The sequence below is a fragment of the Coffea arabica genome, chromosome 4c, assembly GCF_036785885.1.
Source record: "Coffea arabica cultivar ET-39 chromosome 4c, Coffea Arabica ET-39 HiFi, whole genome shotgun sequence".
NCBI classification, from domain to species: domain Eukaryota; kingdom Viridiplantae; phylum Streptophyta; class Magnoliopsida; order Gentianales; family Rubiaceae; genus Coffea; species Coffea arabica.
The window spans coordinates 4540600-4567030 of NC_092316.1; the positions used below are offsets into that span (position 1 = coordinate 4540600).

Genomic DNA, 26431 nt, shown 5'->3' on the forward strand with positions numbered 1-26431 from the left:
TGAGTCAAAAATTTGTTTCCCAGCAGCTTTTAATCTTTATCGGAAGGATATGTAAGAAAATTATAGGGAAAAAATTCATTATTGGGAACAAATATAAGGTCGACAATAACTGTAGTACTGCATGAGCAACAAGAAAGATCAGTTTATCCAATTAAGAATTCAAGGAGAAGCTTTAAAAAAAAAAAAAAAAGGAATTCGAGGAGGAATCTTTGATAAGAAGAAGATAAAATTGATCCTCCACACAAGATTAGACTATTGGATCCTCCTAGTTTTCCAAGCCCTCAACGCTATCTATCTCATAAGTTTATAATTTCCTAATCATGCTGAAGCAGTGAATCCATATAGTTGCAGACAACAAAGACAAAGCAGGATTAGAAATGAACAGCACATTCCAAGTAGCCTTGCACAGTTACACCAACACCACACTCAGGTCCAAAGAAGCACAAAAATTTCCAGCAAACTGCAACTCTCCAAGGAGACAAAACGATTTGTGTCACTAGGATCATGATGGGGTTAAAGACCACCAGCAAATTTAGTCCAACTCCAGTGGACCTGCAGAATCAGTTTATTAACAGGCAACAGTAAGCTTCAATTTAGTTTAGCTCAAAGAAGACAAGATAACATTGCAAAAGGAGAAGGGCAAAAATGGAAGGGCACATTAACAAGCCCATAGTTCCAAAAACACAAAAGCAAGGTGTAGGTATTCAATTTGTTGGACATACTCCACATTGATTCTTCTAGGTGATTTCAGTCGATAAAGAAAAAGCAGGCAACAGCGGGACAGAGGGGCGAGCAACACACACACACACAGAGTGTGGGTGGCCTATGTGTGTGAGTGTCGAACAGTGGAGTTCTACTTTCATCAGTCCATTTGAGACTAATTCTACACAACCAGAATCTGCAATAGATATATAGGAAAAGAAGCATGTAACTTACCAAAAAGCAGGCCCTTTCAAGCTGGCAACATTTCATTATTTCGCTTTGGCTGCTTCCATTTTCAAACTTGGGGGATCTATTTCACTTCTCCATAGCAGATGCTCATGTTACAGAGTCAGCTACCAGATTAAGCAAGCATTTATCTTTATATAATTTGGGCTCTTTAGAACATGCAAATTCAGAATGGCTGTACCACTCCAGGCTGACCTGCAGACAAATAATGCTCTATTTCATCAATAAAAAGGCTTAACCATCTATGATTAACAATCATTTTAAAATAGACAAAAATAAGATATGTAAACAATCTCACACTAAAACCTTTTTCACATGTTAAATTGAATATGTAACTTGACAGCCGCAAAATTTCACTCTACCCTGCAGATGAACTTCGCAACAAGTTGTTGACAAATTGATGGATCTTCTACTCTTTCTTTTGCAGCAGAACATGAAAATTAATCGATCAGGAACTCTTATCTCAAAGATCCACTGAAGAGCCAGGGCAACTCCTTGGTCCGAGCACAAATATAATGGCCCTGGCAATATGTGGGTTAGCTCAGAGGATGCATTCCAGAAGACTAACTTCCTACAACCCTACCTGCTGAAAACAAAAGGAAGTGCAAGCCATACTTTAAAAAAGAAAAACAAAGAACCAGATCCTCACCAGCTTAATCAAGAGTGACTACCAATAGTCTCTGCAGGTACAGGTTCCACGCTCAAACCTGTGAAATCGAATCCTGTCCCTCACAATTATCACCCTGTTTAATAGCTTTGATACAACTTTCATCCAGGAGTGGCAATCAAGACAAGTCCGAAGGTTTTTGGATATCAGAATTTCAGCCCCAGGACTTGATTTTAGTATCCCATAGGCCACAGCCAACTTTTCACTGTGATAATTCAAGTTTTCCTCCTTTTCCTCCTCAGAAACATCCATAAAAACCAAGTCTGTTTCAGACATAAACCCCTCTATTTTGGTTCTATGGATCAATGATTCCAACACTTTGTCTATCAGAATAGCCTCACAATGTGATTTGTCACCAGCATTGAATTGGTGAATTGCACCACCAAATTCCAGCCAACTTTTTCCACTACATTTACGAACACCGTTTTCCTTCATCATGTATCTCATCCCCTCAGAGCTGTCCCACTTTTTGATGGAGCAGTAAATATTTGACATTAAAACATAATCTCCACTACTAAGATGTGAAATCTTTTCAATGGCTACTTCACCCAACTCAGAGTTCTTATGCATTCTGCAGGCGCTGAGTAATGCTCTCCATATAACAATATCAGGTTCGACAGTCATTTCCTTAATTATTCCATAGGCTTCTTCTAGACGTCCAGCTCTCCCCAACAGGTCAACCATGGCTCCATAGTGCTCAAGCTGTGGCTGGATCAAGTATAAGGTTCTCATCAGATCAAAATATTTGCGACCCTCTTCAACCAAGCCACAATGGCTACATGCAGTTAGAATCCCAATAAAAGTTATTGAATTGGGCAAGACATTTTCCCCTTTCATCCTTGAGAATATTGCAATAGCATCCAAAGCAAGGCCATGAATTGCTAATCCATTAATCATCGCATTCCATATAGAAACATCAGTGCGTTGGACACCATCAAAAATTTCTTTTGCAGTGTTAATTTGCCCACATTTTGCATACATGTCTACCAATGCAGAAGATAAGATGTAATTTAGTTCAATTCTTTTCTCTATCATCATACTATGTATCCACTTCCCATGATGAAGAGCTCCAAGTCTAGCACATGCAGCAATAGTAGATGCAAATGTAAATCCATCTGGTTCAATTTGTCTTCTCAACATCTCTCTGAAAGTACTCAATGCTTCCTGAAATGAAGCATTTTTTACACAACCTCCAATCAGCGAGTTCCAAGTGACTACATCACGGGAAGGCACATTCTGAAATATCTTCTTGGCAATATTAATTTCTCCTATCTTCATGAAACTTGAAATGATTAAATTTGCAGAGACAATATCAACATTCCGGTACGAAATTTCCTTCTGCAATTCGCAAGCAAGGTTGCGGCATTGACAGGTAACATATATGGATATCAACAATGACAACATAGATGGGTACATCCCATACCCATGTTTAACAATCTTAGCATGCATTGCGATCACAGTTCTCAAATCATGAGAGGACTTGCATGCTTCAAGAATCTGCACAAGTGTCTGATAGCCTAAATTGTCGACCAAAAATTTTTTAAATGTCAACAAAAGTAGAAGACAACAAAATGGAAAACAGAAGATGACGCAAGAAACAATTTTTTTGCATCCGTCAAACACATTATATCAAAAATCTGAAACACATGACTTTAAACGTTTCACAATTTACATGGGCAATCAGAAATTCACCTGATTATATAGTTGCTAGGTAAATAGGGAAAATCAATATCGACATGCAGATTCTTGTTAATATTTACAAGGAAAAACAAAATTTAATCTTATGCAGGCAGCATTTTAGCTATTGTAGTCAGTTGAATCAAATGAATATCGTTCAGAGAGTAGACATGTTGACTGTTGCAATAATATCTAGCTGCAAATTCACAAGTCCTGCGTAATTCAAGAATAAACCAAAACAATCTCTCCTCCTCCACCCCCAGCCAAAAAAAAAAAGGAATATTGAAACTATAGAGAAAGTAATCTCATCCCAAATTAGCTTCTTGAAATGAGCCAACAAATGAAAGCAATATACTGTAACACCACCAAACATGTGAATAAGAAAGGACAAAATGAAAAAAGCACAGTGTCCAACTCACAGCATTCATTCGAACTCTGTTCTGGCTGGGAGAAGAAAAGGGGCGGGAGATTAGGGAGGAAAAAGATCCAGTTTTGCTTCTTTTTCCTTTCACTAATGATAATCTATCGTCAACTAGAAAAGCTTAAAAAAAAAAGTCAAGTAACCTCGGTGGACAAGAAATGAATTCCCACTAGAAAATTGACATACAATTCCAAACTTGCACCAATTTAACTACATAAAAACTGAATATTTAACAGCAATTACAATACCACTGACCAATGCATCAAAGGAAAACAGGGGTTCTTTTCAAAATAAAAAATACAAAGCAAAAATTGTTAAAAGAGAGTAAAGAAACCTGTATCTGAATTATAAGATTGTTGTGCAGGAGGAATAAGCAGTTGAGGTCTTGAAATGAAAGTGGCCGAGTAGTTCAACTGCGATGGAAGCAATGAAATGGAGAACCTCCATTTTCCAGCCACTATTCTTGTCATCATCATTCTTCACTTTTTACTCCTCAGATTTATGCCGGATTTGTCAAAAACTGCAATCAATCAGGCATTCTTATTCTGTTTTTCCCCTTCGTTCTTGTGTTTGTTTTGAATTCCTGTTCCTACTCCCCGTTTCAGCTCCATTTTTTTAAAGTTGGTTAATCCAATCTACTTTGAAACTAAAAAAAAAAAAAAGGGGAAGTAGGAAATGAAATCTAAAAGCGTGGTACCAAATTTATGGCAATGTCCAAGTTCTGAAGAAATCGTGTCAATGGCCGATACGAAAGACTGCACTCCCGGCCCATCTGGGTGGGTTTAAATGTTTACTACTCTCCAAGTGGGCCTATCTTGTACATGTGGAAATTGTAAACTAGAAAAGCAAAGGTTGAACCATTAACAAGTTTTTCAAATATAATGTTACAGTAATATACAAATAAAAACAAATTTTCCAAATACAATGTGGACTTTCTACAACTAGAATTGTCTTTTTTTTCCAAAAAAAAAAAAAAAGTTTGACATTAGTCCAGTGACGGGGAGCTTCTTGATTTGATTCTCAAGCTCTCTTACTTCTTTTGCTAAACTTGGAGTTGCCCATTGAAGCAGCACTTGGCCCAACCATGATAAGGCAAACCATTTAGGGCAAATTTATGGGCTTCCTTTTGGGCTCTCGTAAGTCTCAATCATCTGAGAAGCCTTTAAACTATTTCAATCATCAACTCTTTCGGCTTCTAATCTATTTTAAATCTGAAATTAATTCTTTAATTAATAACAAATGCGTCGCATTTTGATCCTTTAGTCTCTTTCTACTGTTTAGATTCCTCAAATCTTTGCCCTTAAACCCATCGGCTCAAACCATGCAGCAAATAGATGAAATGATCAAAATTTGACTTTTTTTTTTTTTAATTATTGTGGGATCGGTTTAAGACGTAAAATAGATAAAAGATCAAAAGTTGACTATGGAAGTTATTTAGGTGCTCCTTCTAAGATAATGTTATTTAGCGAAGCGCATATTTGATTTTAACTGCTTTTGTTGGTTTTAACCTTTTAGTTCGTAAGTAAAGCAACTCCGGAAGGAAGGCAGTAATACAAAGAAATTACTGTACAAGATTTTGCTCCTCTCTGCCTGCCAATCACTGGGGAAGCCTTGTTTGGATTGCTTGTTTCCGTCGAAAAATATTATCATTTTTCGTGATCACATTTTTCTATCATCTTTTTCCCTCACATATATCAAATCGTTACAGTAATTTTTTCATGAAAAATGACAGAAAATGCAATTCAAACACAACCTAAATTTACAGGAAAACGGTAAAGAATCCATCCAGGCCAAAGATCTCCACTTCAGAATGTACAACATTTAAAATATAGAGCACCTGATTTTGTTTCAGTAATTTTGTTTTGATTTTCCATTTTCCAAAGAAGCCAGTCAGACAAAAGCAGAGTAATGCCAAACAAAATAAAGAGAAGAGACTACAGATACTGTAGAGGCAGCTCAGCTGCGGCAGCGTTCTGAAAAGCAACCCCGGCCGTGCATCCACTGAAACAGACATAGGACAAAGCACATTAGATTAGAGGCCCCGTACGCTGACTGCATCAATACGTGTCGACATTGCATTGGGTGCTTTAATGGCTGCCTCGGTTGACCAAACCCTTCTACTAGGACTGGCAATAAAACGAAAACTATTTAAATTTTTTCCCCGTCCTAGCCAAAAAGGAAAAAGAAAAAAAGAAACTACTTGATGCCTTCTAATATATAGTAGCAGTAATTCTGTGGCTTAACTTTAATTGTGTGTTTGGATGGTAGATTATTTGATATAATTTTTTTTAAACAAAAAAAAAAAAACTGTAAGACCTTTTGATATAATGTATATAAGATAAAAAGATAACTAAAAATATATTGATGATGGAAGTAAATAAAATTTTGTAAATAATTTATGATGCACACTTACAAGTTACGACTTCGCTCACCACTATAGCCAAATGCACAACTTAGGTAATTACTTAGTTCCCTAAATATGCTTAAAATCACATTCAATTGAAAATAGCCTGTTTTATGTAGCAGTTACATAAATTGTTTTGACCTGTTTGAATTACAATTTTCTATAGAGTTTTATAAAAAAAAAATGATTGAAAAATATGTGCAGGGAAAACGTATAAATTTTTTGATGAAAAATGGCTTGTCAAACAAAGTTGACATATTTATTTCCTTAGATCTTATAGAAGTAGAAGGCTATCTAATGAATACCTTACAGCATCACTCACCATTGTAGCCAAATGCACAACTTAGATCATTACTTGTCCTGAAAAACTTATGTACATATATGTTTTCTTTCCCCTCTAATATGGGCTGGATGTGCAAACTGTGCAATCTCACAAACACGTTGATCCCACCTAACAAACATCTTCTATAAAGAAATAATTGTCAAAACAAGAATGTAGAAACACATCACATAGTAGCGTACGTGCTCCCATGCCAGTTTCATAGGAGTGAAACCGTTGTTGTAGAGCAAATGCAAATGAATAATCTAATTCAACAGAATAGCTTATGCTGTATATACACTATATGGTAGGTGTTAAACTGCAATATTGTGCTATTTCGGACACATTAACGAGTGACTTAGTATCTCAAGCAAGTCCAAAAACATTATGCCACGTATTTTACAATTTCTTTCCTCGTCGAGATTGAACATAACTGTTACTAGTATTTTAAATTCCATCGCATCACTTCCTCTGAGCTGATAGCGGATATGGAAAGAATAGTTGAATATACCAATAAAAGGGGGTTAATTTCATAATTTCATTAACCTCTTATGAAATTTTTGCTAATTTCGCTGAACTTTCTTGGGGTTTCAAAGGTTACACCCACCCCCTTTGATTTGACACTTTTTGTAATCAAATCTTGGATTTGGTCGACAATTTAAATGAATACCTCAAAATATATATCCCTAGTTTATAAAGTTTAATTACTTTCCAAAGCAACTTTTAGCACAAATATATATGAGGAAAGTGCGTCAAGTTCTTTAATACCATATTTATTATTGTCTGATAAGCAATTATAATAATACATTTACATTATGATAGAATGCTTTTAATGGTGCTTTATAGGGATTAGATTGTCGGAATTGCCACATTTTGGTAGTAGTTTTGACCTTTTTTTGAGTTAGTGTTCCTTTTGATAAATAATAAAAAAAAAAAGATCGACAAATAAAAGTTGGGTGGCATTCAAAGTTGTTTAAAAAATCACTAATTCAACATTTAAAGTTGTTGTTCATAGTTTTCTAGGATTTCACCAGCAAAAATATATATATAAAAAAAAGGAATAAGAAGAGAAAAGGAAAAGAAAAAATAATTATAAATCCCATCCTTTGTATATGCATATTGTACACCCAACAAGGGTGTATAATTAAAATGCTAAATCTAGTATTGCCATTTTATATGGACAAGGGAAATAAGTGTAATTTTCAAAATCGAGAGAGCTAGAGTTTGGTGAAATTGTTGGAAACCTCACGGGAGGTTTGTGAAATTATCCCCAAAACCAAAAAAAAAAAAAAAAAAAGAAAAGAGAGAGAGAGACCAGTGTCAAGTATATATGAGGAATAATTTCTGTCCCCCTCTTTATGTGTAACATGAATAGCAAAGGATAGTTTCATTGGCAGTCATGGATTCGGGCATAGAGAAATGGACTCATGCTAATGGTTGAGTAGAGTACAAATTTTGAGAAACTACGTGTTTGCATAGGGAAGGATGGAGGGAGGGATGCTGGCATGCTGCTGCTGCCACAACACAACTGATTAGATTAGCTTCGCTATGAATCTCTACATGGACATGGACAGGTCCCCATCAATGAGGTATGCTGTATTTTAGTTAAAGTGTCCTCTGAACTCATCAAGTGAACGAATCAAAGCTCGCTTCTTCTGTGGCATCACAATCTGAGAAGTGAGAGAGCATTCAAGCAAGACTTGTTCGAAAGTACGAAAAAACAGCCTTTTAATTTACATTTCAGAAAGATTAGCCTGAGCAGGTCTGAACAGGGCTTGAGGCTGAGAGAGCTCCAGCCTCTTCTCTTTTCTCAATGGCAAATGGAGTTGGCTGATGCAAATCTGACGCTCTCTGTAGTCTGTGCTTTGCCTCCATGCTTCTACTTGGCCAAGGAACAGTACTTATTACTCAAAAGAAACAACTCGGAATTACTAGCTAGTATGTTTTCTTCCCAATCAAAGCGAATGAGTCTCCCTCACTTGATTCTTCGACATTCACCAACAGTTTCTATCAGCTCAAAATGAAATGGGCTGATTAGTTGGTCTCTTTGTTAGGATGCAAGTTAAAACTAGGGATAATTTCAGAAGCCTCCCTTTCTGACAATTTCACCTAGTGTCCTTAATATTTTTAATATTACACTTATTTCCGCTGAACCTATAAAATGACCATAATAATTTTAACATTTCGACATTTTTCGTGCAATTAATTAAACAATCCGCTTCTAATCTTGTGCATATAAATCCATTTCACACAATTAGACATTAAACAAAACGAAAACAAAATTCACTCATGAAAATAACCAATTATCTCCTAAACACAATTTTAACATATTATGAGTTAATGTTAGCTTTGCTTGGTGGATCTAGAGCTGAATAGAAGAAGATGCAGGTTGAAGGTTTAAGAAAGGTGGGGCTAGTATTGGTACTCCAATATTTGAGAGATAGGGTGTTATATTAAAATTTTTTGATCGAGTTTAATAGTGCTATTTTTTTTTTTTTTTTTAACTTGAAGTTTTAAAATTTAGGGATCAATGGTGGTAGTGGTCACGGAGATGGTAGAATTGATTTTGGAATGTAGGAACGGGGAAGTTTTAGAATAGTAGAGATGAAGGTTAAAAGTGAGTTTATGATATTATACGTGTTCCAAAACTTTTTAAAATTTTTTATAGGAAAGTAAGATGAACTTGTGTCACAAGTTCATGAGAGCATTTGGGTTACTCATTCAAAATTTTAACCATTGAATAGTTTTGTTATTGAAATGATAACTCCAAAAAAGATATATGTAATTTTTAAAATCTCAAAAAAATTAAATGAAGCTGTCAAAAACTTCAAGAGAGGTTTCCAAAATTATCCCTTAATAAGAGTATTCCGTCCTTCACAATACATTTCTAAGGGTTGATAATATTAGCACCGGACACGTTATGATATGTATGGGAAGGTGTGAAAACCTAAAACTCAGAGATAAGAATATAAAAGCAACTTTATGTGGGAAGGCTAATCAGATAATTGGCATATGTTACATTACAACTCGCAAACTTACCCCTATCTAATCTGGCCTTTTTTTTTTTTTCTTTCTTTAATTAAGTGCTCTAGTATTTCAGTTTTCACAAGCTAGCTACTAGGCTTGTCTATCCTGAAGTCGTTGCAGAATTGCATACGAAATCTTATGAAAGTGATATTTACTAAAAAAATATAAATAAATAAATCATGTAGTATTTGAGATAATACTCTACAAGGAAATTGTACAAAAGGATGACTATTTTTAACCTTTTCCTCAATTGATTAGAAACTGTTATGTGCCAATTTAGGTCAAAAATAGTCGAGTTTCTACTTTACCAAAATTCACCTTGTTTGCAACTTATAAGCCTTGTTTGATAATCCAATTCAGCACTTAAACTTAATGAATTTAGATTTTGACATAATTAAACGCGTTTAATAATAAAAAATCGAACATCTGAATTGATTAAGTGACACTAAATTTTATAGACAAAATTTGCTCCTAAAAATAAGTGATAAACTATTAACTTATCACTGAGTGTAGTATACAGTTAAATGTATTAATAGTTAACAATTCAATAACTTAATCAATTCACACTCCAGATTTCAGATTTCAATTTATAGATTTCAATTTTATCAAACGCACAATAACTTGTACGGACACTCACTAGTTTCTGGATTATGCATCATTTGAACCTAGTTATCAATGGCCTCAAAGTTATGTACAATTGGATACCTACGAAACTACCATATCAACAACCTAAGTTTGAATTTTCTTGCTAAAGAAGAGAACAAAATTAAACTGAAATTAACTTTCATTTGTCCCTAGTCTATCCTAACCCCCAACCAAGTGGCAACTGTTAAGATACACTAATAAAGAGTGCAGAACTTAAAAAGGTTGAAAAGAAACTTCAATTGAAAGTCAAACGGGAGTTTATATGACAAATCAATTTTCATGAAATTCAAAGGGAAGTGTAGCCTACTATACTATGAGAAACCTCAATAAGGCAAGTGCAATGAACATACTAAATTGTAAAATAAAAGAAAAGAAATCTTACTAACTTGTCATATTCTGCGAAGGCAATCTGGTTAGCTTCAAACTGTGGAGTTACATTCTAGTTGGAGCAGAACCATTCTAGTGACCTGCTATGCTATCCATACCACTAAAGGCACATTAATCTCAGAGCAACGCACTGGAGACAATTCGTACGTTGTCTGCATACAACTCAACACAATACAACAGCAAAAGCAAATGCACATTGCCATTCAGTTACTACAACTATCAAACAGGGGCATTTTCGGAAACCCACACCCAACAACTGTAGTCTTTATAGCCACTCCTCCTTGCCTTCATGCCTTCGCCACCTCCAGCCCCAGCAACACCAAAACTAGTCCAAATATTTTGACCTTGTGTATGTTTTAATGGACCCTGATGGCTTCTCGGCAAGCTTGTTTAAGTGGGATCCAAGGAGTGTCATGCCGCCACCGACAAGGTTTCTTGAAGGTGTGGCGGCGGCCTTGCCTCCCCCGCCGCAAACAATGTACTCCGTGAGGCCAAGAGAGTTAGGCCTCGGAGGGCTAGAGGAGTTGTTTCAAGCTTATGGGATAAGATATTATACAGCTGCAAAGATAGCTGAATTGGGATTTACTATGAACACCCTTTTGCACATGAAAGATGAGGAGCTTGATGATATGATGAATAGCCTTTCTCAAATTTTCAGGTGGGATTTACTCGTTGGAGAGAGATATGGAATCAAGGCAGCTGTTAGAGCTGAACGCCGACGCCTTGAGGAGGAGGAATCAAGGCGGCGCCATCTCCTCACTGGCGATACTACTAATACCCTCGATGCACTGTCCCAAGAAGGTTTGAGTACCAGCTTAAGCATTTTAATCCTTTTTTTTTTTGTCTTTTTTTGTTTAAGCTTTACACGGCCTTAATTTTGACTAATTTTCAGGCTTCTTTGCTTCGAATTGGTTCTAATTTTACTTTTGTTTCTGGGATTTTTACATATACGTAGCTCGGTTGCAATTTTGCATGCATGAATCATGATTTTATGATCTAAAATACTTTCCACTATTTCTTCCAGCCCTCTACAGAAAAACTACTTTCTTCTCTTTGGACATTTGTCACCGAACTTGCAGTTGTATTGGGCAACAAAAAGTAATGATCCACAGTCCAGATATGACCTGATCTCAGAGTTCCTTACTCCAAGACTACGACTATTTACAGTATAACACTCCTGCCAACGTGACAAGAAAACAAGATTTAAAATGTTAACAGTAGTATTTTATCGGGAGATGAGAAAAAAAAGTTAGTAATAGTAATAATCAAGTATAACGGATAATAAAGGGTTATTCTCTCGGAGTATCAGCTGCTTCGACACCACCCTCTCCTGTTTTATTTATGTATGGATTTTTTTTTTGAGAAAAGAAAAAGAAGTTTGAAATATTGTCGTATGATGAAAGCTGCATTTAAGCATTAGAGAAGATCCTATTTGATGATTAGCTTCCTTTTTATTTTGGGGTTTCCGACCATATTTGACATTAACTTTTGGAAGTAGGATTGTCTGAGGAGCCGGTGCAGCAAGAGAAGGAAGCTGGGGGGAGTGGTAGCGGTGCTGGAGGAGGGCAGACTTGGGAGACAGTTGGGAAGAAGCAGGGACGAAAGAAAAAGGGGAGAGCTAGCAAAATCTTGACATCAATCGAGGATGAAGATGAAAGTGAGGGAGCTGAGGAAGATGAAAATGGTAGTGGAGGAAGCGAGAGGCAACGTGAGCATCCCTTCATCGTTACAGAGCCTGGGGAGGTGGCTCGAGGGAAGAAGAATGGACTGGATTATCTCTTCCATCTCTACGAGCAATGTCGTGAATTCTTGATCCAAGTTCAGAATATTGCCAAAGAAAGAGGTGAAAAATGCCCTACTAAGGTTAGTAGTCATCATCATCAAGATTCTAAATCCAGCATGCATTTTCTTTCGACTGCCTCGACACATTCTACAATCATCTCAAGATGTTGATTGTTAAGCATTATGTAATATGTAGCAGCAACCATCGTACTTCGACATTTACACTTGTTAAAGTTCTACACTTCTGCTTCCACACCAGACTCCAAAATGGAATAAAAAAGAAAAGGGTGAAGAAATTGGGAGGAAGGAAAACTTTAACTTGGTTAGGCCCGCCCATACGCTTTTGGCTTTTAGCTTCTGGGGTATGAATATATCCTCGTTAATTGGGTGGATTGCAAATAGATGGCCAAGAGAGAATTTGACAAGTCATGCAGCTGCTTGTGGTGGGGGAATTGTCTTGGTTACTTTTGCACATGTGTCAGTCTAATGTATGGGCACCTGGATGGCTGGATGGTCTGGGGCTTAGGTCACTAATAGGGGCAGAAGTGCTTGTTTCTTTGTTGAGTGAGTTTTTTTTTTTAATTTCCTTTTTCTTAGCTAGCCTTTGCCGATTTGTAGCACTAAGTAATCAAACTGAGCCAACTGCTCTTCATATGAAGGAGAGAGATGTTTTTGAACTGAGCCAGTCATTCATGATTCATCTACAGGGAAGCCAATCTTGAAATCTCAATGAGCTTTTCCACATTTAACGTAGCAAAGAGAGGAAAAAAAAAAATAAAACCCACGTAGAATCCCATAAGTTAAGTTAAAGAATAAAAAGAAGGGGGCATATTTCAGTCCAAGCAAGCAGTGGCTGAAAGCCTTAAACGTGATCCCACATCTATTGCATATGGTTTCTAACATATCGTCCAAAATGCAGGTGACAAATCAGGTGTTCAGGTACGCGAAAAAGGCCGGTGCAAGCTACATTAACAAGCCAAAAATGAGGCATTATGTACATTGCTATGCATTGCACTGCCTGGATGAGGATGCGTCCAATGCACTGAGAAGAGCTTTCAAGGAGCGAGGAGAAAATGTGGGAGCATGGAGGCAGGCTTGTTACAAGCCTCTCGTAGCCATAGCAGCACGACAAGGGTGGGATATTGATGCCATCTTTAACGCACATCCACGGCTCTCCATCTGGTATGTTCCCACCAAGCTCCGCCAACTTTGCCATGCTGAACGAAGCAATGCTGCTGCGGCTTCCATCTCCGTCACCGGCGGCGGCGCTGCCCAGCTGCCTTTCTAGGGCCTCTTGCTTGCGATTGAAGAAATTGGGAGGTCTTGGCTTAGATTCGCTTGTCTAGTCAACTAACTAATTCAGTAGCGTGTAAGTTCATTAAGGGGGACGATCTTGTGTGTTTGTAAACAAAAATGGCACATCATTTGACGCTTGTGTGGGTGAACCCTTCTTAAATTCGTTTTGAATTTTGCTTTTGCCACTCTACACAAAATTCATGCTGAACAAAAATCGGTAATATTAGGCTCGTTCTTCCAACCCTGTACGGTCTGCAACCCTGCATACAAATTTGTTCGGGAGTTCACTAGGATTTCGCAGAATAATCATGCAGTGTTCGAGTCAAAATAACAATAGCAGATTAGTTGGACACTGCGCTGCACCACCGTAATTATGAAAAGGGTAACTGCCAGGGAAAAAGGAAGATACATTTCGTTTCAAAATTCAATAAACTTGTCTCAGAAGTGTGAATGAGGTCTTTGAGATAATAACGTCTTCATGTGTGTTTTTAACTACTGAAAAATGAGCTTCAAACTCTATATTCGCCATGCAATCATCAACAATCAGGATGAGTGAGTAGGATATTTCCACAATGCATCAGCCCATGTGCTTTGGCCCTCGGTAACCTCCTTGATCACGGATGCAACTTCATCTACATTCACACGAATCTGTTGCTTGCTATCCCTCTCCCGCACCGTCACAGATGACGTTGAATCAACTGTAATAGCAAATGGAACACCAAGTTCATCTGTTCTTGCATATCGCTTGCCTATCGATGTACCTGCAGCAACATACAGATTTTACAAAAGGATAGCATGAATGCGTGATTAAGGGTCATGCCCTATAAGAATCTTGATGCGTATGCCAGGTGCTCATAGGGTATGAATTATTGAACAGTAGATATGGTAAGGAAGTAGTTACAAGTTAACAAAGGTCTACAGGCTTTCGCTTAAAAAGCGCTTCAGCAAATTATGTACAAAATCTTTGGCACAGCAGTAATGTTGGTCAATGGTGCTTAGACTCCTGGTAGATAAAATAATAAACAAGTTGGACTAGCCCACCAGATTAGAAGAAAACGAGTCTCTTCCTAAATCCACTTTGGCTGTATTCTCATACAATAGAAAATCAACAGATGACTTTCATAACTCTAACATCAATTTTAGATGGCACGGATATCTCATTTTTTCAAATAATATTTCGCTTGTATTATAAACATATTTTCCAACCTATATTTTTATATTCCCAATTACCTTTTTATCTTACATATATCATATCACAAAAAATGCTACAGTAATTATTCCAAATAATATTTCAAATAATACTACTCTATCCAAACAAACCAATATTTCCCCTAATCTATACCGATTAAGGTATTTAACTAATTTCATGTGCTCTAAAATGCATGCTTTCTTCTTATCTTTATTCAAGATACACCAATAGAAGTGCAAGGCAAAACTCTTCAACAAGAAGCAGCCACAAGTAGATAAAACATTAATTTACAGGCATTCACATTTCAACAACAAAAGGGGAGAAGCAACCACTAAAATGAGGTAATGGTAAATGCATAAAGTAAAAGCCAGTTTAGTATACTATAACAAATACATATACTAATATAAAGAAGTTTCAAAATAAGGCATATTCATCAATGACAATGGAGGATACCTGTTATATCAATCTTATATGATATCCCTGCAGCAGTCAGTGACCTGGCAATATTTTTCGCAACCTCTTCATACTGTTGATTCTGAACTAGTGGAAACACAGTGCACTTGATGGGTGCTACCAATGGAGGAAATCGGAAGACATTGAGTTGTTCATCCCCATCTTTGCTAGGTCTAGTATAGAAGGAATGCTCATAAAGACAATATATTATCCTTCCAATACCAAAAGAAGGTTCAATAACTGACGGTGTGAAAACTTTCTGGTGTTCCTTCTTTATTTCTTTCGAGATTGTCACCATATTACTCTTGATGGTAACAACTCTGTCAAGAGTACAAACATGAAACTCTGCTTCTCCTTTAGACTCCAGGGTCGCTTTCAACTCCAGAGCTTCTTTCTCCGCCATGGCCTATATGGAAATAAAGCGATCATAATCATCATTCCAGCAAAGCAAAACCTTAAATTTAAGTCACCATGCTTGCTAGAATATTGTTCCATGGTGACAAAGTAAATTAGTGTGCATGCAAAGCAATCTTCTATTATTTTCACCCTTCTGTACGAACCTAAAGTTTCAATGCTTTACCTAAACAATCTGCTCCTCCAATCAGAATCACTGTTTGCCCCATTTCCAAAGTCAAAAGGTGAAAAGAACAAATGAACAGTTAAGGAAAGAAAAGGACCAGGGAAAACACAGAGGGCAAAAAGACAACCAAGAAGCGGGACACCCTTACATGTACAAAAGAAATCAACTTATATTAACTTAATGCACAACGGCACAAAGCATACCTCCAGAGCTTCAACCACCATCCTTTGATTACCTTTGAATGCAAGGCCTAGTTCCTTCTTCACGGGAGCTATAACAAGTTTCTGAAAGAGCACGTAACATGAATTCATAAAGAGACTCTAAAAGAAGCACAAAAATAATTTGCAAGTGAAGAGAGAGAGAGACCTCCACTTCTCTAGGTTCTGGAAGTTTTTCATGTGCAACCAGAGGGACGCCACTTTTATCCTGCCAAAGAAAGAAAAAAGGGGAAAAAATGTAACTTTAACGGCTAAGTTCAGAATGGTATGATTTTCAAGGTCCTTCCATTCAACAAAAATCATAACACCATTGTCCAAGAACACATTTATACAACATAAAATGGTCAGACTATTCCACCAAGCCATCCATAACCAAGGATAAACAAGTCAAAGTTGGTACAGGAACTTTGCAAATCATAAAAAAAAAAAAAAAAAAAAAGAAGACAAATGCTGTTGCAAAGTAGAACAGACTGTGAGATAGAGAGTTCATATTATTATGGCACACTTAAAATGATTGCAACAGATTTCCAGATTAAAACTGATCATTCAAAGCCAATTTCCTGATTATAACATTCATGCAACTCCTGTTTGCAATACAAAGGGAATTTCAAGAAATGAATATTCTAATTCCACAAAAATCCTTAATGACCGATAAAAAATTCTCACCGTATGAGCACGCAAATCATAAGCTGATCTATCAGCAATACCAACACATTCAATCCAACCATAAGAACATTCAATTTCAGCATCCCAGCAGTCCGCAGCATAGTGTGCCATCTCATTTGCCAGATGTTGGCGGAACCGCAACCGATCTCTATCAATCCCAAGATAAGTCAAGAAAAGGTACACTCTCCCAATGAAATATCCCAGTGTTTCATTGTTCACAATCCCCTGCAAAACAGCAGTAACTGTTCCTTAATACAGAGTATACCACATGTATAAGCCCCTTTGGGGTTACACATATATGCACACGCTCAGCTCTTCAAATCAATGCAAAAAGTCAAAAATAGAGTGGGAGGGTCTGAGGTAGATGATTCTCAAACTAACCTGAGCAACTGCTTCACCAATAGGAATTCTCCTTGCTGATCGTCCTGACACCTGGTCTTCCCTAGGGAACATCAAAAACTCCAACTTTGCAACTTCAGAAAATTTTGGATGAGCCTTGTCCTCAGGATCCACAAAGTGCTCAATCTCGGCCAGTGTAAATTCACGGACTCTGAGAAGACCTTGGCGTGGAGAAATCTGCATATACATGGTTCAACCTCTACCACTTAAAAATCAAATTCTGAACAAAGAGGTATCATATATTAAAAGCAAATGGTGCATGAAAACTACTCAGGCGAGAAATCTAACCAATAGATGGCAAATACTGATCAGTTTATCATATCTAATAACAATAATACGTGTCTACCTATGTCTATGGTCCTCCTTGGTACTCAACCATGATTATCTCCTGTAGTGCTTTTATTGTGGTTTGTTAGAAGTAATCCACAAGTATAATCAGTCTTTGACCTCCATTGCTAGACAACAACTAATTACTACTGCCATGACAATGTCATATTGTAAAACACTGTTCTATGCTTTTACAAGGAGCATGTGCATGACTAAGTACAAAAAAGGATAGCAGGAAAGAAAACCACTTCTCTTCATGACAACTATAGCTTCAAGATGTCAATTTAGAATTTTCAAAAATCAGAAAACCAACATAACAGGTTTTTGACTTATGCAGGACATAAACATGATAGGTGAAAGACAATTGTGATTCAATTATGATAACACATATGATAAAATAGATCTTAGAGTAAGATTGTAAACCTCATTCCTAAAAGCTTGACCAATCTGTGCAGCAGCAAAAGGGAGCTTGCTCCCATTGTAGTAGTACAAATCCTTGAAATTCACAAAGATGCCTTGAGCTGTCTCAGGGCGCATATAACTGCAGCCAAAAAAAAAAAATTTTTTTCACAACACTTAAGAAAGAAAGATAAGCAAAACCCCGGAAACAGAAGTGCCAAACAAATAAGAAACTATGTACTTTCTTTTGTAATATAAACCCTGTAAATTATCTGCTGCAGCTCTAAACAAATAAAGGTAAAATGGGGCATAGAGTTTTAGTGATATTCTTACCCTGGGAGCGTTCCAGATGGCCCAATTGAGGTCTGGAACATAAGATTAAAAGGGTAGGGGTCAGAAAGAGGATTCTTGGTATCTGGAGCAACAATTCCATACTCCTTAAGTTTAGCACCCAACTCTTCAGCAGAAAGATCATCCAAAACTGCAAGAACATGCCTGAATTCTGCCTTCTTCTCATCACTGAGATTAGGTTCTTTCTCAAGCTTCTCTTTACAGAAATCCTTTAGCAAATGATCAGCTCTGTAACAATTCCCAGTCTTTTCATCTTTCACCATAAGATCAGTAAACTTATCAACATGTCCCGATGCCTTCAGCACTACTTCTGGGGTCACACAAGGGCAATCGACTTCCAACATATTCTCTTCCAATACAAAATGCTGAATTTATTCAAAATCACAACACCCATTGTCAAAATCATCAATTTTAATCCAGGCCCAAAACGAAAATGGAAAAACAAAAAAAATATTGAGGAACAAGCTTAATATTATGCCTCAGCTTGGTTTGATTAAACTTTAATGTGTGCTTATCCAACCCGAGCTTATTCATTCGCTTGGCTCGGCTGGATTTGTTGACGAACCAATCTCGACTGAGCCAAGCTCTCCCAGCTCTAATCTAGCCATAGATTTTTTTCGTTTTTCAATCCTAATTATCGTAATTATAGTTAGTTGAACTAACTTTTGAAAGAAAAATCAGAATTCTACTCAAATTTCAAATTTCAAATTTCATCTGGGTCATGACAGACAGATTACATAAAACTGAGACATAATTGGCCCTCAAAAGCCAGTCTTGCAGACAATTAAATGAATAACAAAACATCCAAATCAGAATTCTAGTACGAATAAAGAGAAATGAGTAGACCTGACGCCAGAAGGCGAGGACGTTGGCCTTAACGGCACAACCGGGAGGGCCATAGTCATAGAGGCCAGCAACGCCACGGTAGATCTTGAATGAGGGGATGTAGAATAGACGGCGTTCGAGAGTGTTAACGACGGCCTGCCGGAAAGCTTCTCGGTTGTGGGCTTCTCGAGCAGCGTCCATTTTGTCCTTTTATTTTCCTTCTCTTTCAGCTGAGAGAATTTCAGAGCTCGAGAGTGGACTTGATAATTGAGTAGAAAGGGGAAAAAATTACTACTGTCAGTGTTGGAGATATTTTAGACTTTAGACAAAGACTGAAAAGCAATTTGGGTTTTTAGTATTGCATAATGTGTTGTACCTTGTGGAAAGAAAGTTGTATATTTTGGAAACGGCTTTTTGCCCTTTAAAAAAAAAAAAAAAAGCTTTTCTGTCCCGGTTCATATCGAATCTGCATTAATAATCGGTGGTGGAATTCATGAATCTTGTTGCGGTCCTGCCTTGCGCTCATAAGTTTAATTCCTACTTGAAAAGAATTTTTAGTTATCTCTTTTTTGTTCTATTCTATGTAGACTCTTATTTGAAAGAAAAAAATAATGATTTTTTCCTAAAATAAGAATTTGGAAATTCTAAATGTTAGAGCTTTTTTCTTTTTTTCTTTTTTTTTTTGGGAATGATGTTACTTTTAAAGCTCACAATAAAGCATTATCCCAAAAGAAAAAAAAATAAAACATATGAAAGAGAAAAAGAAACACAAGTGACACGATGTCGTTACGACTCGACTCACGCTAACAAGTACCAGCTGCCAGCTACCAAATACCAACTCTGACTCTGACAGCGTTCAAAAAAAAAAAAAAACCAATATCAATTAATCTCACCCGAAATCTCCGCCTGTTTCGGTTAGTTTATTACCACAAAAGTCTTAACTTGCTTGGTAAAAAAGACTAAAGCCTTGCTTGGTATAATCGGTTCTAAGTTTAGGCCTAGTAGCAACTACCCTATTTGGGGGTTCAGTCCCACATCGGGACTGTTAGGGGGGTTGAGGTAGTATATTAGTCTCCTGAGGAACCACAAAAGTTATTGATTTTTATGGTTTACTCGGGTTTCGGTTAGTTTATTACCACAAAAGTCTTAACTTGCTTGGTATAAAAAAAAAAAAAAATCTCCGCCTGTTCAAGCGTTAAGGATTTTGGCGCCAAAATGCATCGCTCCACAACTAGGTCTCCCTCTCCGATCGCCGATCTTCAATCGAAGCTCTCACGAATTGCTTTTCAACAAGAACAGCTCAAAATCGCATTCAATCATCTCCATTCTCACATCCGAACCAGTTTGATCGAAGTACTATTGTCGTGATTATCATTATCTGATCATACACTTCAAATATTAATTCAAATTTCGTGCTGTACATTTTCAAATACTGGAAGACTTCCATTTCTATATTTTTTTTGTCCTCCTGAATTGTGTGTGTGTGATTTATGTTCTTGTCAAAGGCCGAAGATGTATTTGCGTCTCTGGCGGTTCCATTGATGATGCTTGTTGGATTGAAGACCGGGGAAATGGCGGGCGAAGGACGATTCAGTTCCATTATTATCAATGATAAGAACAACTATTATCCTTCGAATTATAAAGTATTAGTATACTAATTTTAATCTCCTATTTGTTCATGTCGTGATTGTTCAGTGCATACTCATATCAAATTGGACATTGGTCCCGTGCGCGTGAATTTTTCATGTGTTGTGTGTTGTTCAATTTCTGTATGACGTAAATGCAGTAGATTGGTGGTGGCTATGAGGGGAATGGATGAAAACCTGAGGATTGGTAAATTTGAGGTGATCTCTTTTTTTGGCATAATCTTCCTGTTAGAAAATGTTCATCTTGTTGTGATTACTAAGAATTTCGCTGATCGCTGGTGTGCTTTTCTTCCGATGAAGAAGGACTATGTAAACAATTAATGGCAGAGGGGAGTTTTTTTGTCTATGGAATTCTCATTCTGAAGCAGCTCTTTCTTTTTCTTATTGTCTTTCTTAGGATATTGAATAGTATTTCTGTTAGACCTAATAATCCCTGAGCTTCCCCCCGTCCCTCAACACCAAACCCCTCCCCCCCCCCCCCCCCCCCAACAAAAAAGGAAAAAAATATTGGTTTTCTATGCAAAGGGATTACTGATTAGGTTAAGCATTAGACTGAGAATATGGTTAGTTCAATGTTATTGGATTATCCAACTGCAGTCCCAAATTACACCGAGTTCTCAGCTTTTTGGTTGCTTTTCTAGTGAAGAAACCATCCAATAGCATTTGATGTGAGATGGCGACTTGTTGACTGTTTCAATTGGTAGGTTGTACTGATCATTTGTTTGCAGGGACTAAATGTTGCCGCTAAAGCCACCAAAGCATGCAAGGAGCTAATCCATAAACAAAAACTGCAGCTAATGCAATTAGTGCAGCTTCTGAAACAAATTGAGGCCCAGGTTAATTCTAGCCAAGATGACATCTTTCAGACCCTTGCTGATCAACGGGCATCTATCCAAAAATTATTTCAGCAAGCTGTTGCATATGTTTATGCCACTCACCAATCATGTCAAAGTAATGGCACCTCTATCAACATGGTAAAGCTTCTGAAAATCACGTATGACCATGTTGATTCAGCCCTTGGTTCAGTGGAGATTGGAGTGGAAAACCTGATGACTAAGCTGGGTGATAAAATGTGCAACCCAATGGTTCAGTATGTTAATGAACTTAAAACTGATGTTGTTACTGGAACCTGTCCGAATCTGCTGGCAATGGTGGAGGAGATTGGAGGAGAAATGAGGCTTCGAAGCCTACAGTTGGAGGAAGCAAGAAAAAGGGTGAGAGCAGTTGAAAAGAGTAGAATCGATGCTTTAAATAAGTTGAGGGAAACTGAAGGAAGAATGGAAATGTTGAAGGAAGAACAGAGTTTTCTTTCAGAAATAAAAGATGGTTCAAGAGGACATTCTGTTTCTGAGAAGGTATCCCTTAGTTCCTTTGACCAAATTCATTAAAGTTGCATACTTTCCTTGCAAATTTCAGATCATGATCACTCTATCACTCTAGTAAAACATATAGTAAAGGTAACTCCTTTACCAATCAAGATTATGCGGCTAAAGAACTAAGAAAATTTATCCATAAAGATGGGAAAAAATGAACTCTTTTATGTCCTTTTTCTACATTCAATCTACTATGAACAGCATAATATTCAAACTATACTTTTGATTCAGTTTAACACGGATATTCTATCATCTGCTTTATGACTTTACATTTGTGAATATCACATTACTCGAGCATCATCATATCAAATACATACATTGTCGGTTTCCTTAAGCCATTAGTTTTGACAATTTCTACTGAAAGTAGGTTTTGTACATTGCTAGACAGTAATCTTCTCTGAAGCAACTTGTTACGCAGATAGCTTAGGCAGTGTACTCTGGGAATTGTACCTTCTGTATTCTGATGCTTTCTATTTTTATGGGCTTCATGAGTATATGGTATGGATAGTCTTTTACGATCTAATCCTAAACTGTTTCCCCTGAATCTAGTCCGTGAAGCTTCTATATGCGGAGGAAGATCAAGCTAAGGATGAAAAGCTACTGTGGGAGCTACTTAGGAAAAAAAGAAAACTGCAAGTACCTGACAGTCCATTTGGAGCAAAGGAGCTTCTAGGCATTGGAACCTGTGAGAGATATCTTAGATCGAAAAGGGCAGTATCTCCAATCAGTTGCAGGCCAAATAAAACTAGCCAACTAGCAGGACTAACTCCACAAACTCCGAGGATCGAATTTCGGACACCATTGGGTTCTTCTCCTTCAACCACAATTCATCAAGTTCTGTCACGCAAGCGCATTACTCCCTGACCACATGGTTGAACAGATGCTGGGCTCCTTGCTTGTTGGTTGATCTAGGAGCAATTAACATGGCTTTTCCTTGGGAAGCTATCCTTTCTTTCTCACCTAGTGTAAATAGAGTGATTGCCAGAAGCAGTTAAGCGTACATTTGTTTCACCTCAACAGCACTCTCTTATGTTCTATGTAAAGTGTAAACTCTAATGGTAGGATGACTTGGAATTGGAATCTACGTCTTATGGTTGATATTGATTTGCTCGGAAGCATGTAATGATCAGATTCATGGCAAGTATGATTCCCTCTTCTTTTTTTCTTTTTTTTCTTTTTTTTTTTTTCAAATCCTGCCCCTAATGCTCTAAAACCTCTTTTAGCAAATAGCTTTCCATCATTTGACTAGGCACGCTTGTTGAACCGGGTTTACTGAACTCTTGGCGCTACTCGTATTTTGCCATATTCTTGTGTGAATACTAATGAGATTATTTAGTAGCGTGTTGGGCCTACTTTTGTAGCCCAATAGCTGAGTATTCTAAAAGCTTAATTCATAGCAAGCCCAATTTCCACATGCTGGCTTAATTTCTTTTGCTCTCGGCGCCTTCTCTTTTTAATAAAGTAACTTTTTTTTTTTTTTTCCAAAAACAGATTTTCATGGCTAACCATTTGGCCAAAGTTGTTTAAAGAAAAGAAATCGTTTATGGGCTGTTCGTGGGAACTGGGGTGCCTTGGGCAAAGGGTCTCGGACTTGGCGGTAACCGGCACACAGCGGGAGCCGCCTAAGAATCATTTTTTGGCCATCTGTTTCAAGCAGCCTCCGCTCCCGCTTCTCCAAACCGCCACCTTCCACCGCCAACACCATATCAATATCACAACCAAGCAACTTAGTTGGCTCCTCAAACCACCCTCTCATTTTGTTTTCCTCCCTAAAAGCCCTCAGGAGCTTCCACTTCCAGGTTCCAAGTCCCAAGTGAGGGTTTAAATCTTGATTTTTAGGTATAAAAGGAAAATTTTTTAAAAAGAAACTCTGATTATCCTTTTCTCTTTATTATTCATCCTGCTGATAAAAATTGACCAAAAAATATTTTTTCTCTCTTGTGGGGCGGGGGGAGGGTGGGGGGGGGGTCTTTGAATGTCATTAATCGTGGAATCAATATTATGTTCTTTAGCTACAGAGATTTGGAGAAAGTAGATTATATTGTCAAGCTCATACATATGATTTTATCATTGCTTATAGGTACTTTGTGTCTGAGGTCAATTTCTCCAAGACTGGAACTTTTGCTCTGCTAATCGTAAAAGATGGTACGACGTATTCCGACTTCTGTTTACATGTGTTTCGCTTTCTACTTGATTGTAGTTTAGCTTTTGCATGTCTTTATGAACATCTTTTGACCATGAATTTAAAAGATTTGGCATAATTTTGTTTTTGGAGTTAAACTTTTTGCTTGGCTTCAAGCAGAATTTGAGAGAATTGAATAACTGATGAAGGTGTCTACTTTTGTGAAAATTTTTCCAGTTCTGAACGCACAATGCATCAAAAAGGCTTAATTAATGTTCTTCTTTATGTTCGCCTTGCTACACACGTTTGTGCATCTTTTCACATTCGATGTCCTTTTCGACCCACATTTTCTTGTTTGCTCCTAGCAACTGTTGACAAACATATCAAATACTTCAACCTCGTTTAACTTCTTGTTGCAGGCAGCTAGAATTCTGGCAAATCTAATTGTAATTGGCTCAGGAGTAATGGCACGTGCTTTTGTCCAAGCGTATCGTCAGGCACTTGCAAGTAAGTTTCTTTTCTGCAGCTTATATATATATATATATATATATATATATTTTTTTCAGTTGTTATGGGTTGCAGCTTATATTTTTCTGCGTTTTAACTAGGCCGTACTAGTGCCAGAGAATTTGCCACCCAATTTTTCTTGTATCAAATAGGTCAATGAACTATTCAAAGTGATGTAGTATCTTCCCTCTGATAATGGTAGCTACTAACTTGGGTGATTTATGATGTGGGGGGCTTGTTGCGTTGGCGGGGAACTGGGCAAGAGAGGGGAGTGGGGTTGTTCTGGAAGTGCAATTATAGGTGCCGAAGGGCCATGTTGACTTGCTAGGAGTGGATATCAAGGGCTGGGAAGAGTTTGGTTGAGCAAAGTGGTAGTGTGTAGAGTTCACAATTCTAATGTATACTTGGTGGAATCAAATGCAATCCTGTTATATAACAGAGCACAGTGGTATTCATTGAAAATCTAAACGTGTGCTTTTTGAGCTTCATTATTGCACAATAAAGTCAGCAATTAAAGCCCTAGGAGGAAGAGAATCTGAATTGATGATTGTAATGGAATGTTATTGACTTGAAACATTTCGGACTTTCTAATCTGGTGGGAGGAGTAAGGCTTTTAAATACGGTTGATAAATTAAAGTTAGTTCTTTGAGATTTGCTTTGCTGTTGGGTGATTTGCAGGCCATCACGGCAATGTATATAGGGGGCTGGCAGGGTGAACCTTTTGTGTGGTGGGGATGGGAGAGAGGTTGGTGGGTGGGCTGCCGGTGGTGGTGGTGGTTTGCTCTTGTATCAGAGTGGAACTGGAAAAGGAAATTAAAAAGGGAAAAATGGCTGAAGGGAGAGGTTAAATTATAATCATGAACTAACACTAATTGAAGGACAATTATATACTTTCCCAGGTTCAGTGGCTTATTGATATTAGATGCAAGAAATAAATTGTTAACCAAAACTTCACAATCTGAAGATATATTTTTGGGCAATTTAGAAATTTTGCCCCTACTTAGAGAAGCATTGCTTATGATATCTTGTGGTGAGACCTTCAGATACTAGCTTTTTACTGCATTACATGTTGGTGTTTGGTTGATCAGAACTAACAAGAATCTATCCAGTAGGATAATGTGTTGTTCTCTTGTCACTTTAGCTAATGAAATTGACTAGCATAGCATGAAAAGGAGAAGTATGGCATTTCATGTATGATAATCATTCCATACATGAAAGTTGAAACTCATGCACTGTTATTGCCTGCTTTGGAAAGTTTCTACAGTAAATAGTTGAATAACTTGTTCCTGACTAACAACAGACGCTTCAAGAAGTGGTGCTGCTCAAGAAGCAGTTCAGACCATCAAAAGAGCAAGTAAAACCATGACCGAGTCAGAAGCAAGGCAAATTCTTGGCGTGGCAGAGAATTCATCGTGGCAAGATATCTTGCAGGTCATTACTGCGTTGATTCTATTTTTTTGTGTTGTGATCCTTTTGCATTTTAGCTTGACATTGTTCCTTCCACCTGCAGAAGTATGATACCCTGTTTGAAAGAAATGCAACAAATGGGAGCTTTTATCTTCAGTCAAAGGTTCATAGAGCCAAAGAATGTTTGGAATCTATTGAGCAGATGAAAGCGCAGGGGCCAAGTTAAGAGAGTCATTTTGCTTTCGAGGAGAGCGTAACTCGATGAGCCATTCTCTTTCTGCTCAACTTGGGTCATTTAGCAAGTGATTCAAGGGTTCATCCTTGTTTACCTCGTGTTATTTTTCACAACCCGGTTTGACATTTATATTAAGGAATGACACTGGAATCCGTTACCTC

The 26431-nt window shown here is 37.5% G+C and overlaps 5 protein-coding genes across 10 annotated transcripts; 3 read left to right on the forward strand and 2 right to left on the reverse strand.

Moving 5' to 3' along the window:
- Positions 1 to 122: 122 nt before the first annotated feature.
- LOC113740349 (pentatricopeptide repeat-containing protein At5g50990) lies at positions 123 to 4458 on the reverse strand. 4 transcript variants are annotated; one of them, XM_072045624.1, is made up of 5 exons: positions 4048 to 4457; positions 1598 to 3132; positions 1311 to 1469; positions 937 to 1143; positions 123 to 552 (listed from the first exon to the last, which is right to left on the reverse strand). In XM_072045624.1, exons 1-2 carry the CDS (start codon positions 4187 to 4189, stop codon positions 1616 to 1618), a joined length of 1659 nt encoding a protein of 552 aa, XP_071901725.1. In that variant the 5' UTR covers positions 4190 to 4457; the 3' UTR covers positions 123 to 552; positions 937 to 1143; positions 1311 to 1469; positions 1598 to 1615. The 4 variants fall into 4 exon arrangements, with proteins under 4 accessions (XP_071901725.1, XP_071901724.1, XP_071901727.1 ...); XM_072045623.1 differs by having other exon boundaries at positions 1255 to 1469; XM_072045626.1 differs by having other exon boundaries at positions 1255 to 1469; positions 1598 to 3112; positions 4048 to 4185.
- Positions 4459 to 10854: 6396 nt separating this feature from the next.
- On the forward strand, positions 10855 to 13645 carry LOC113739713 (floricaula protein-like). Its single transcript, XM_027267023.2, has 3 exons — positions 10855 to 11296; positions 11994 to 12358; positions 13197 to 13645. The coding sequence occupies exons 1-3, from the start codon at positions 10855 to 10857 to the stop codon at positions 13563 to 13565; spliced, it is 1176 nt and encodes a 391-aa protein (XP_027122824.2). The 3' UTR covers positions 13566 to 13645.
- Positions 13646 to 13960: 315 nt separating this feature from the next.
- LOC113739712 (glycine--tRNA ligase, mitochondrial 1-like) lies at positions 13961 to 19279 on the reverse strand. The gene is made up of 9 exons (XM_027267022.2): positions 19002 to 19279; positions 18138 to 18520; positions 17829 to 17946; positions 17061 to 17255; positions 16680 to 16904; positions 16162 to 16221; positions 15999 to 16079; positions 15216 to 15621; positions 13961 to 14334 (listed from the first exon to the last, which is right to left on the reverse strand). The coding sequence occupies exons 1-9, from the start codon at positions 19179 to 19181 to the stop codon at positions 14117 to 14119; spliced, it is 1866 nt and encodes a 621-aa protein (XP_027122823.2). The 5' UTR covers positions 19182 to 19279; the 3' UTR covers positions 13961 to 14116.
- Positions 19280 to 20020: 741 nt separating this feature from the next.
- Positions 20021 to 23143, forward strand: LOC113740106 (uncharacterized). Of its 2 annotated transcripts, XM_027267619.2 has the most exons (4): positions 20021 to 20333; positions 20486 to 20623; positions 21355 to 21981; positions 22549 to 23143. In XM_027267619.2, the coding sequence occupies exons 1-4, from the start codon at positions 20196 to 20198 to the stop codon at positions 22861 to 22863; spliced, it is 1218 nt and encodes a 405-aa protein (XP_027123420.1). In that variant the 5' UTR covers positions 20021 to 20195; the 3' UTR covers positions 22864 to 23143. The 2 variants fall into 2 exon arrangements, with proteins under 2 accessions (XP_027123420.1, XP_071901728.1); XM_072045627.1 differs by lacking the exons at positions 20021 to 20333; positions 20486 to 20623 and adding an exon at positions 20641 to 20824.
- Positions 23144 to 23553: 410 nt separating this feature from the next.
- LOC113738803 (mitochondrial import inner membrane translocase subunit PAM16 like 1) lies at positions 23554 to 26431 on the forward strand. Of its 2 annotated transcripts, none has more exons than XM_027266072.2 (5): positions 23554 to 23812; positions 24080 to 24144; positions 24541 to 24628; positions 25929 to 26059; positions 26139 to 26431. In XM_027266072.2, exons 2-5 carry the CDS (start codon positions 24142 to 24144, stop codon positions 26259 to 26261), a joined length of 345 nt encoding a protein of 114 aa, XP_027121873.1. In that variant the 5' UTR covers positions 23554 to 23812; positions 24080 to 24141; the 3' UTR covers positions 26262 to 26431. The 2 variants fall into 2 exon arrangements, with proteins under 2 accessions (XP_027121873.1, XP_027121872.1); XM_027266071.2 differs by having other exon boundaries at positions 23556 to 23838.

What these genes read in the sequence shown, in the direction of transcription:
- LOC113738803 (XM_027266072.2), top strand. An exon ending in GTATCGTCAGGCACTTGCAA is followed by an intron (nt 24,629 to 25,928) that starts GTAAGTTTCTTT and finishes GACTAACAACAG; the next exon opens with ACGCTTCAAGAAGTGGTGCT. An exon ending in CGTGGCAAGATATCTTGCAG is followed by an intron (nt 26,060 to 26,138) that starts GTCATTACTGCG and finishes TTCCACCTGCAG; the next exon opens with AAGTATGATACCCTGTTTGA.
- LOC113740349 (XM_072045625.1), bottom strand. Translation starts at nt 4,189, where the DNA reads ATGATGATGACAAGAATAGTGGCTGGAAAATGGAGGTTCTCCATTTCA. An exon ending in ATCTTATAATTCAGATACAG is followed by an intron (nt 3,133 to 4,047) that starts GTTTCTTTACTC and finishes TCGACAATTTAG; the next exon opens with GCTATCAGACACTTGTGCAG.
- LOC113739712 (XM_027267022.2), bottom strand. Translation starts at nt 19,181, where the DNA reads ATGGACGCTGCTCGAGAAGCCCACAACCGAGAAGCTTTCCGGCAGGCC. An exon ending in CCATCTGGAACGCTCCCAGG is followed by an intron (nt 17,947 to 18,137) that starts GTAAGAATATCA and finishes TTTTGGCTGCAG; the next exon opens with TTATATGCGCCCTGAGACAG. An exon ending in CAGAACCTAGAGAAGTGGAG is followed by an intron (nt 16,080 to 16,161) that starts GTCTCTCTCTCT and finishes GTGCTCTTTCAG; the next exon opens with AAACTTGTTATAGCTCCCGT.
- LOC113740106 (XM_027267619.2), top strand. Translation starts at nt 20,196, where the DNA reads ATGCATCGCTCCACAACTAGGTCTCCCTCTCCGATCGCCGATCTTCAA. An exon ending in ATTATCCTTCGAATTATAAA is followed by an intron (nt 20,624 to 21,354) that starts GTATTAGTATAC and finishes ATTTGTTTGCAG; the next exon opens with GGACTAAATGTTGCCGCTAA. An exon ending in GACATTCTGTTTCTGAGAAG is followed by an intron (nt 21,982 to 22,548) that starts GTATCCCTTAGT and finishes CCCTGAATCTAG; the next exon opens with TCCGTGAAGCTTCTATATGC.
- LOC113739713 (XM_027267023.2), top strand. Translation starts at nt 10,855, where the DNA reads ATGGACCCTGATGGCTTCTCGGCAAGCTTGTTTAAGTGGGATCCAAGG. An exon ending in CGATGCACTGTCCCAAGAAG is followed by an intron (nt 11,297 to 11,993) that starts GTTTGAGTACCA and finishes TTTTGGAAGTAG; the next exon opens with GATTGTCTGAGGAGCCGGTG. An exon ending in GTGAAAAATGCCCTACTAAG is followed by an intron (nt 12,359 to 13,196) that starts GTTAGTAGTCAT and finishes TCCAAAATGCAG; the next exon opens with GTGACAAATCAGGTGTTCAG.